At 37.4% G+C, this 11,716-nt stretch overlaps 1 protein-coding gene across 4 annotated transcripts in view; it reads right to left on the bottom strand.

The window, feature by feature from the left end:
• Positions 1-239: 239 nt before the first annotated feature.
• EGLN1 (egl-9 family hypoxia inducible factor 1) overlaps positions 240-11,716 on the bottom strand; it is a 37,045-nt gene continuing 25,568 nt past the window's right edge. Inside the window, exons 2-6 of one of the 4 annotated variants that reach the window (XR_011327544.1) lie at positions 8,721-8,840; positions 6,262-6,398; positions 4,748-4,815; positions 2,653-3,076; positions 240-957 (exon numbers count right to left, since the gene is read on the bottom strand). Coding sequence is in view for 2 of the 4 variants with exons in the window: in XM_069800755.1 (XP_069656856.1) it covers positions 3,012-3,076; positions 4,748-4,815; positions 6,262-6,398; positions 8,721-8,840 (390 nt within the window). In the remaining 2 variants the exon portion in view is untranslated. Of the gene's footprint in view, positions 3,077-4,747; positions 4,816-6,261; positions 6,399-8,720; positions 8,841-11,716 lie in introns of all 4 variants that reach the window. The other 3 variants (XR_011327545.1, XM_069800755.1, XM_069800756.1) reach the window with 3 other exon arrangements.

Below are 11,716 nucleotides of genomic sequence, written 5' to 3'. Positions count from 1 at the left end.
AATGATCACCACACCCAGGTAACTGCAGGCGGTCTAAAAAAAAAAAAAACCTCCCAAACCCCAGATCCTTCTCCAGAGCAGAAATAGCTCTGATTTAAAAAAAAAAAACCCACAGCAAAACAAAACAAAACACCCCCACAAACCCACCAAAAATCCACATGTCCCCTTTATCAGGGGGCATTTATAAATTAGTTGCTACGGAGTAGTTTTAAAAGTTACAAAGATTACAAATAACCACATAGTTTTCAAGAACCTTTATACATCATCTTTTTTTTAATTAGATTAGCTTTACAAGCAACTTGAGAGCTCTTTCATAATGAACACTGCTTTTCAAATTACACAACTTTATAGGCAACCTGTAAATGAATCCTGAATTTCTTCGCCTGCTATAGATAAAGGTCTCATATTTCACAGCCAGCTAACATCATGAATAAAAATAACATTATGAAGCTTTATCTTTAACCAGGACTAGACACATACAGATCATAAGACAGTTTAAAAAATAGTTTTAAAACAAGGACCTGCTTGGTGATGCTCAAGACTGAATGTTCAACCGACATGAAATGAACAGTTTCTAAAGGACACGGAAGAAATGGCTGACCTGATTGGTTGACCCTATTGTAACGACTTACATGGAGTGAAAAATTAAGCACTTTTTAAACCTGTCTGGCAAGCACAAACCTACAGTGTGATTAGAATTTGATACGCCATGTAACTGCAGAAGTTTGAATTACAGAGGGAGTGAAATGAGTTTAAAGGCTTATGCTTACATTTCTAAAACAAAACCAACCAAACCTCCGATAAAGTAGCACTAAAGAAGATGAAGTAGAAGAGGTGGCTTTTTTTGCTTGTTTCATTAGTAGCCTAAATGCACTGCAGACCAGACAGTAATGAAGATTTGCACTCCTTGGCCAGGTTGGCAGAGGCACTTACAGTAAAGGTATCCTGTCTGTTTTTCTGGGAAGAAAAGAGGAAAGAGGAAGAGAACTGTAAAGGGCAAGAACTTACTAAAAAAAAAAAAAAAAAAAAAAAAGAAAGAAGGAAAAGCAAAGTAAAAAAACCCCTGGGATTTCTGTTGGTTCTCCTAAATGATATATGAATACTGATTTTTTTCCCCCCCTTCTGTCAGTTTGTTACTAAACAATTAGCTTTTTCATGTTTTACATGAACAATAGTAATCTTTTTAATAAAAAATTACTGAGCTTTCCATAGAAAAGGTCTCTAATTGAATACAAACTATACAGATGCTAAAATTGTCACAAGTTGTAATATATACAGAAATATTTCTGTACACTCACATTGTTTTGGCTAAGTAAGGAAATAAGGGACAGATAGAAAACTGCAGTGGATAAGTTGATCAACCCCCAAACTCCTATAAATATGAATGCTGTCTTTCATCGGTTTGCTTTTGTTTTCTCAAGCTTTTAAAGCTCAGGGAAAAAAAAAGAAAGAAGAGGAGGGGAAAAAAAATAAAAAAAACCCAGCGTCCAAAACATTCATTTCTTAAAAATAAGAGTATCAAAGTTTCTGCACATCTCACTTCTATTCTGTGATGTCCCCTCTCCTTGATAAAATGAAAACAATGTAAAAGAAAGTAAATGTTTTCTTACTAAATATATTCCTCAGTACTGATCAAAGGGCAGTGCCTTTTGAAATCCTTCAGCACAGCAAAAACCTAAAGATGTATTGCACAAGGAGCCTACAGTGACGCACTTCAGCTTCAGTGTGCTGACCGTCTCCTTGATACTATATAATAGATCAAGGTGTCAACTTACAGACTGCATGGGACACCAACATTTGAAAAGGAAATTTAAAAAAAAAAGTGAATTTTAGATATTCTATTAACTTATATACAAAGGAAAGGGCGGTGGCAAGTATTCTTTAGAAAAGGGAGAAAGCTCAAAATTTTCTGTCAAGTACGTAAGGAGGTTCTGGGTACCTCTAATAGCCTAGGAAAGCCCTTGTATATTCTTGTAACTTGATGGTATTTACCAGGTCCCCAAAGCCAATGACAGCAACCGATAGTGTCAAGTTCACTTAGTGCCAGTCACTTAAAAAAAACCCCACAAAACAAAACAAACAAAAAAAAACCCCAAAACAAAACAAACAAAAAAAAAACCCAAAACAAAACAAACAAAAAAAAACCCCAAAACAAAACAAACAAAAAAAACCCCCCAAAACAAAGAAGAGACAGAAACTTCCCCTCTGTGGATTCAACACATAAAACCACAAACTGAATGTTACTAATAGCAAGATACTGATTTGCTTCTGTTAATAAGGTTCAAGAGGACATAGTCAAAAAAACAATACAGCAGCAATCTTTAAAAGTTAAGATTAGTGTGAGATATGATATAAAACAATCAGGTTTTTAGCTGGTAATTAAAGTGCTCCTTTTCTGACTTAAGGTGTAAAGAAAATTAAAGTGATTATCAGTTACTGGCAACCCTTACATTAAATTAGGTCTTTCATGGCAGAGGAGAACAGTATGAACAGTTTTACAAAAATAGATCCATGTTATTTTGGAGAATACTGTAATTTTTTTCTTTTTTTTTTTTTTTTCAGTTTTTCTTTTTTTTTTTTTTTTTTTTTAAGACTCAATTTTGATAAACTGTACCTGGTCATACAAAAATTACCCAAAATTCAAACTTTTACCATATAAAAAAAGGGAGAGATGAATTGGATTCAGCTGGATGACAGGTCTGGCAAAATATAAGGATGGACAAATTCTATGTAGGGCACTTATTTATGTCCAGATGCATATGCTGTTTCTTACTGATTGCTTATCTTCTTCACATAAGCAGTCACAGGCCTGGAGTCACAATCACATAGTACAATGCTTCAGCAGTCAAAGAACCTTCTATTTGATGCAACATTGAAACACTGTTTGCTTCTTTATTAAAATGTTGGTTTGTTGTTGATTTTCCTTTATCTTGTTATTCACATTCAAAAGTTAATAGATAGCATCAAGATTTATCAGGGAGAATAGCAAGGGGAGTTGCTAAATCAAAGGCTTATAAAACGTCTTTCCCAACTGAGTCAGAAGGTTTATTAAGTTCAACCCTCACACCTTTTTCACCTGCAGAAATATGAAAAGGAAATTGGTATTATTTTCAACATTTATCAAAGTACAGTCTACAGAATTGCTACATTAATTTCTAGATTAGTTTTAAGAGAGTACTTTGAAGACTGTCTAGTACATCAGAATATCCAGAGTTTCTGGGTATTTACCTTTGTAAAGAAACTCTGAGGGATTTTTAAAATGCAACATTCCATTTGACTTGCTGCTAAAAAATAAACAAAACCAAACCACCAACTAACCCACACCTCTTCTGTCCTTTTTTCTAAAAATTGACCTAGATAACTTCAGATCCCCCTGAATAAAAGTTTGACTGTCAAAACATTAAGAGACACAGTATCCCATATTCAAGAAAAAAATCACACATATTCTGCATGGCTTTAGTTAGACTGACACTAAGCCAAAAATGAATAGTTGTATATCTATAACTTACGTAGTATATTATATTTATATATAAATATAATATAAACTATACATATATAATTTATATATACTTTTTAATGTTATTGTCAGTAGAAAATAAAAAGTGTCTTGCACAATTCTTGCTGCAGATACAGAGCAAAGAATGCAATTTTAATTGCAAATGAAAATGGAAATCACAACAATATGATCGTATAAATCAATTACAGGGCAAACCAATACTGAGATTTAAATATGCCCTCCAACCCAGCCTTCCCTCCTTAAGTGCCTGCAGTTTAGGGGGATCCTGGAAAGAGACGGGGGACAGAGGGGACGGACGGACACCTCCCCTGCAGACACAAGCCCACCCAAACCGCTTCCCTGCATTCTCTCTGAAACAGCAGCAGCTGAAGCTGCGTGGAAATAACCCCAACAGCTCCGATCTGGACACGAAGCCCAGCTTATGGACAGACAGACGGGCCTCCTGCTCCAGTTGCCTAACAGCAAGGAATGGAAATCTCATTTGGAAGTGACTGGCACATGTCTTCGACACCACTGGTTTCAGAGCTCTTGACAAAACGAGGGAGAAACTGGCCGTGTGCCTGCGTGCCCTTGCGGTACGCCTGATTTTGGTTTATTTTTCAAACTACTGTAACAAACGCAAAATTGTGATGGCAATTACAAACATGACAGAAGTCCTAGGCCATTTCTCCTTATAATGCTAATTTGAACAGGAAAATTAGATCAACTTCCTCTTGAGGGAGAAGCCAGAAAAGGAAAACAGATGCTAGATATGTGGAATTGGAAATAGAGGAAGTAACTCCATTCTTTGATTCCAGATTTTAATTTTAGGCTTTTGTTTTTCCAGTACAGATTCTAGTCAAGTTAAGTTGCATTCACTTGCTGAATCGCTATATTCGATCAAAACTATTTCCAGGGCTCTCAGTTCTGCAGCACCTCACAGTCTCTGGTGTATTTATCCTCCACAGCTATTAGGGAGGCAAGACGAGGGAGAAGCTGTATCCCCCATATAAAAACACTGCGCAGCCTCAGGTCTCAGAGGAAGCACGAGCAGGACAAGGCACTGACCTGGATTTCCCAAGTCACTGTCTAGCAGCTCAACCACTGGGTCACCTTTCCCTGTAAAACCTGACTCCAAGTTACGCTGGTTTTCTCCCCCTTTTTGTGCACAGGGTGGGCCAAGGAGATGAGGTTGCGCTACCTAGCTATTCTTCCAGCAAAAAAGAACACAGAAGATATTAACAAGATTACCTGTTAGATATTTTACTTTAGCTCGTGCTCTTTCATCTGCATCAAAATACCAGACTGTTATTGCGTACCTAGGGAAACGGATGGAAAAAGAACTCCTGAACTATGAAGAAAAAAAAAAACAGTGAAGCACTTGAGATAAAACACAGCCTAAATGAGATGATACCTCTGCAGTCTGACAGAAGAAAGATTTCATAAAACACAAAGCAAGCAGTTTGTTTTTGGTTTTTTTTCTATCAGTAGGTATCGTTTGAACAGTCATTGAAAAGGTGACACTGATGCTGTAAGTTTACACTTCTTTTTCCTGATGAGTTGCTATTACGGGTCTCACCCAGAACCTGTAATATAGTCTCTGTCCGTATCACCTTGCCCTGCGACCTCATCTTTTACTTTACTCGGTCAAGTCCAGCACTGAGTTACACTGCAAGAACCTCTTTTTTTGGACATTCGCCGTAAGGGATAATTAACTACCCCTTCTTACTCAGCTCCTCTGGTTTTCCACTGCCCACAGAGGATTTAAATATGAAATGCCAGCTATTGAGAAAAGACTTTAAGGAGCTTTAGTAAATGGCATTTCACCCTCTGACTCTGCTCAGAGCACAAAGGGGGAGGGCAGAGCGGTACAGCCTCCTGAAAGGCTGCAAGAGGACACGCCGATGGCAATTCAAGTTACTTCTTGCAAAGGTACTGGTGTTATCTCGCAGCTCCAGCCAAGGTTCAGCACTCTGGCCATCCAAACGTGTTGCGACATGGGCAACAGGAAGCCTGGATCAACGACTCCAATGATTCACCTATTAACATTATCTGGAAACGCCACTCAAGATGTGGGGGCATTGAATGCAGGTACCTTTAGCATCATCCACTGCCCTACACTGAGGGACAAAGGAGATATGAAGTTCCCCCTGTGACTCAGACTGGGAGCAGCAACTCTAATACTCCAAAGAAAGAAAAGATTTGTGTATCAATGGTCGTTTCTGCCCCACAGCCCTCTCCCAATTCGCAAAACTAGAAAGTTGTGGCTTAGTTTGAAAATGACTATTTTCTAATGATTCCCTCGCAACAAGATGGGACATAAAACTGAGTACTTAACCTTCCAGTAACATAGTAAGGTGCTAAGGACACAGGGAAGGGAGAAGCCATAAAGCCATTACGGAGAAATAATGAAGACAACAACCCTTGGCCAAGGTGGTGTCTGCTTATGGCTCTGCATGCTCCTACCCAGTTCTGCCAAGTACATGCTCAGAAACTTCTGGTGTTTCCAGTCCTCCCTCCTACCCACCCAAGAGGATGTTTTCTCCAAAATAAGAGACCAGACATCGATACAAACTCAGCAGCACAGCAGAAGACTAATCAATCAGTAGAAAAAAAACCCTTCTCATCATAGTGCAGCTGGAACTGTACATGAAAAGACCTGGGATCAGGTCATAATTCATAGTGTCACTCATTTCTCATTAGGATTTGCTCATTTCTTGATAAGAGAGAGGCATCATGCAATACACAGAGTCCATTAGTCCTACCTTGTAGCAAATGCTGGCTGTACTTCATGAGGGTTGCGGCGATCAGACCAGAAGAATAGCAGTCTATCAAATTTGGGTTCAATATCAGCGAATTGGGCTTTACCTTCTGGAAATATCCGAAGGATGCCTCCACTTACCTGCAAATTAAATATTTAAAACCAGTGCTTGAAAACAATGCCTCATTGCATTTAGAAGTACCAAATATCACATTTGAAAATATTTCAGACGCTTGGAACTGAAATAAAAGCTTTTATCAGATGCTACAGAAATTATGAATCTATGGCTTTTCTGTTGATACCTTCCATTTAACAAAACGTTTTGCACATTTTTCACTGAGTAATTTCAGAATGCTTGCACATATTAAACCTCTATTCATGTTTAAGTAAAAAGCTGTGGGTTTAGACTTGTTGTTTATTAGCTGCATTACCTACTCGCAAAAAATGGACAAGACTGACTGATATTACACAGGTGGCTAAAAATACGCCAATATAGATGAGAGAAACACCATATTTCACATGCAAGTTTCACCCTTTCCCATTAAAGAGACTGTTTCATTTAACAGCAGCACAAGTTTATGTTACTTTTCTGTAATTAAGATGGGGAAAGACTAGGAAGCTTCAAACTAAAGCTTGAATCTCTATTACCCCTGGTGAATTTAGATCTCTTCCAGGCTTCAAAAAACAGTTGGACCTACCTATGCATGCCTAGAAAACAGCACAAGTAGGTGGGGTTAATTATTTTTAAGTCACTAGGTGGGGTTAATCATTTTTAAGTCACATTAACTTTTCCTACTGATGGTATGGATGAAATCTAACTACAGATAGCCACTATAGGCCTTCATGGTTAAGTCATAACAGTGCAAGTACTAACAAGGTAAATTGATATAAATGACTGTTTTATAATTGTGATCTAAATCAGTGAACAAGAAGTGACAATTTAGATGAATTTGTTCTCCTAAAGAAAGTTTGAGCTTCTTTCTTTGCTAATGAATGTTCTTGATAATATATTAATTTGTAATTTAAAATAGATTCTGCAGGAAACGAAATACCTTTGTTCATAAATTAAATATCCAGCTAGTAAATTTTTCAGTTATTGTGAAAATGCAATTTGCTTGACTTCTACACTCTGGTATGTATTCATTTTCTTCCAGGAGAGAAATCATAAATCAACTAAAAATGCCCCAAAGCTGCATTTTAAGATGTTCAGTCCAACCAGTGCACTTATATGCAAAGATGCTATCATGGCAAAAAAAGGCTAGTAATTTATTTTCTAATTGAAGGATTAAATTTGACATTTCAAAGGGCAAGTCAGAAAGAGAAGGTTTCAAGCGCATCCATTTCTGACTTGGCTTTCCGATCTACCAGTTTTATGCAAGTATGTTATCAGTCTCATTGTATGTTCTTATAAGAAATGTACAGCACTCAGGAGAGAAGAAAGGAAAAAACACAAACCCCCCCCCCTCTCAGCTGCAACCTGTGTTATCGATATCTGGTGCACCCAATTCACAGAAACTTACTGCTTACGTGCTCTTCCACATGCTACTTCCTAAGTACGACAGAAGTATCAGTCGTTTTATCTTTTTTTTCCATATACAATGAGAATAAACTTCTCCATAGTTAACTGCATAGCCATCAAGGAATAAACAAAGCTATCTCTGCATTACTCTCTCATGCTTTCAATACAGCCGGTTAGCTACATCCTTTCTTCAAATCTACCTAATTCCACTGAATTGCTAGGAAAATTTGCATTAAAAAGTTATTTTATCATAGTCACTACATCTATGGAGAGTTTCGAGTCACTCGTAGTAAATTCTTAGACCACTTCAACTGTGTTCTAAACCTTTATCTATTCTACACTCTGTATCTACAATGGTACAAAGACTTGTGCTGCTTTGAACTGTACTGATGTAGCAATAACCATCACACTTGGCTTATTTGAAACTGCTCCCAAGCTACAGCATCTTTCTTTTTATAAGCATACTCAGTTAAGTAATCTAGTTGCACAAACAGTAAACTCAAGTCTCAACAGGAATATAAGGAGAAATAAACTAAAAGCCATTATCTTTCAAATGTTCTTTATTTACTCTTTGTGTATGGGGGGGGGGGGGTTACCATACAAGTAATGTACAGTAAGTTGCATAATTAGATATTTATGAAACTTGGATACTAGCAGATACTTATATGTATAATTAAGAAACATTCATGAAAAACATGCAACGTCCCTTCAGTCTCACTGTCAAAGAGATCCTGCTGGCATCATTCAAAACCTTGAAAATAAACACCTCATCTCTAGCTGCTCTCACTAACAGCAGAATCAGGGGGGCAAAGGATACCTACAGTTAACATAATGTAAGAACACAAGTAAGGCACAGAAATAAAGGACACGAACAAAGACCTGTAACAAAGGTGCATTAGCAGACGTATGTAAAAAAAAGTTATAAGAAAGAAATTATTGCATACCTTAGCATCCCAGTCTTTATTAAGATAATATATACATGTAACGCATCTTCCGTCTCCATTTGGATTATCAACATGGCGCACGTATCCCGTTCCATTGCCTGGATAACAAGCCACCATAGCCTAGAGTCAAAGAATCAAACACAATAATTAATTTTATCTGTATGTGCGGGAAAAAGTCTACATTTTATCTGTATTAATTCCTAAGTAATTCATACATAAGCAACAGAAAAATTAAGTTAGAAATAATGGGAAAAGAATTTGTTTATCTGTGTTTTCTTTCGAGTTAAAAACTGGTTTTGAACAGAGATGTCTACAACAAAGGCATGAAACACATTGAGAGGAACACTGTTAATTAAGGTATGGAAGGTGGGGCTGCTCCCAAGTAGTGACTAATCCTTCAGACTTCCCTCCCTTGAATGAACTACAAGAGAGGAAAAATGTCTTGTGTATAATTAGGTAGCATGTGCTTCTCCTTGTGATAAGAATACTCATTTTCCAGACTCAAGTTCACAGACAGCTATCTTTTTGTCTTTTTTTTTTTTTTCTGTGTTTCCAATGCAAAGAATTCCTCCTCAAAAAGTAGCGTCAAACTTTATTTTTAGAAGACTTTTTAGACAAGACCATTAGCCCATCTTACTCAATCACTCCAAGTGCATTCTTGGGCTTGTATTCTGTCTTGTACATAGGAGGTCTTTGAACCTTTGTCGAAAGAAGCCTACATGTACAACAAAAACATCCTCTTTAGTCAAGAAGTGAGAAACTGAAAACAGACACCGAACAGTAATCTGCAATAACCTTCTGACATCAAACGATTCCCAGTAGAGTCACGTATTTAACTTCCCATGCTGCACTTAGCGCAGCTGCCTTGAAAGACCCCTTGAAGGTGGTTTGGTTTCTGGGTCTCCAGACACGCAGATGTGCGCATGAAACAAACTGGCCACCTTGCTAACGGATGGCCTGATTAGCTTGATTAGCTATCGGTTCACATGGCTGGTTTGTTGTACGGCACCTCCCTGTATCTTCATGCATTTGCAGAAGTAGTAATCATTTCAGGTTTTTGAAAGAGATCAGAAGAAAGTTTTCCGGGCCAACTCATCCACTGCCACCACAGTACTCAGGTGTCTGCAGTGACAATATCCTATCTGCAAAAAGTTGTACCATGAATTTAAAAGAAAAGAAAAAAAGTAAGTTTCTACCAACAGTCCAATACACAACTAACCTCAATGAATGTCTGCTGTCTAAAAAAAAAAAAAACCTAAAAACTTTTAAATGCAACCATTCCTATCCAGATTTAGCCTGGTTAAGTTAGAATTTAAAGTCAGACCTCTGGATTGCAAACTCTTTCACCTCTCTTACATAGAATATCAAAAACAGTTTTCCCAATAAAGTGTTAACTGTGAAAATGTAACCCAGCAGATTAAAAGTGTTTCAAATCAACTGTTTGAGTGCATTTTTTGCTTTTTGCTGATAATTTTAACTCCCCTCCCCCCTTAAATGTTAACAAATAAAGCTTTCCACAGTTTGCATTACTTGCAAGAAACTGTCCTTCGAGCCAGCTGAGAAATAGTTTAAAGTAATTGCGGTTCAATCAGTTAAATATTTGTATATCACATATAAGCAGAATGGATTTCACCATATCAGCAAACATTTGAAAATCTTTATTTCCACATATACCCCTACTTAGGGAAGAAGCAATTTTTTGGTAGCTCCTTCTAAGCAGAAATCAGAACATAGTACCTGCCAAGCAGTAGCACCATGGTTGTAACACACCTAAAAATTAAGCCAAACTTCATTCACATGAGATGGAAGTGACTACACTGCATGAAAGTACTCAAAACTACAGAATTCAAATATACTTGTAACTCTGAGATTAGGCACTGCAGCTTCTCAATCCTTTTACTGTAACCATAGTGTAGTCATCATTACGAGTCTCACGTTATATGACCATACTGCATGTATCAAGTAATGTGACCTAATATTTGGCAAAGTCTTTATTTAACAGTTTTGCTGCAGGAAGATAAACCCACAAAAATCAAAACAGTGAGTTAAAGATACCAAATAATGTAATAAGGGTTCTGTAATTTCCTTTCTTATGGAGAAAAAAGGAACAAAACAAAAGCAAAGCCGGGCTGGAAGAGGAAGATATTTGGTTTCCACTGAAAGCCAACCCTCTTGAAAAAAGTCCCACGTACCACATAAACCCTACCAAGCTCTCACGGAGCATGAGCAGCAGTGAAAGCAGATCCAGGTCCAATCCTGTAACAGCATTCCTAATAACAGGAAAGTTTTAATTTAAGGGGTTTTGCTGAGAAGCATCATGTAAATTAAACCCCGACACTAGTTGTTGTTCAACATCTGGGCGAAACAGCTACTGAAACTCATTCCGAATGAAGAAAACATTGAGACCAAGTAGCTAGAGCAATGTCGATTGTCACTGAAATCACGAGGAGTTAGACTCAGATATGAAAAGGTCTTCAGGCACATAAATAATGTAAGTAATCTGATACTGAGCTAAAAAACCTAGTGTTAGAAGTTTAGGACAGTTCCCAGGTCTCTCTGGCCAATACAGGTTTTTTTCAGGGCATACTTGGTTGCCATCTGTTCCTGGAAAAGATACTTTTGCAGTTAGAGAAGCATAAATTTGCACCCTATAGTTTCTTTCATAAGGTACTGAAATAGGTACTTGTTCTCTTTGCTGAAGGTAAATCAAGAAAGGAATCTTTTAACATCAGTGTTCCTGAAGAAAAAGAGGACCAGCAGCACTTTCTGGAAAGTCTGGGGAGACACCAATTTTCATCAACTTCACACACCGAGCAGCCATATTCAATGTCAGAAGTGTTTCATACAATCACTTGAGTCTAAAATACTGTCAATGTTTAAAAAAAGCCCTTGTTTTTCACTTTAGAGTCTGAAACTTCTGCTATCACTCACTGCAAGCGACGAGAAACAGTTTTGCTGCGATAACTTATCTAATATGTATTTGTTATAACAGTGAG

This window comes from Haliaeetus albicilla, chromosome 13 (genome assembly GCF_947461875.1).
Source record: "Haliaeetus albicilla chromosome 13, bHalAlb1.1, whole genome shotgun sequence".
In the NCBI taxonomy this organism is placed as follows: domain Eukaryota; kingdom Metazoa; phylum Chordata; class Aves; order Accipitriformes; family Accipitridae; genus Haliaeetus; species Haliaeetus albicilla.
The sequence above is the reverse complement of the archived record's forward strand: the minus strand, read 5'-3'. Positions and strand labels throughout refer to the sequence as shown.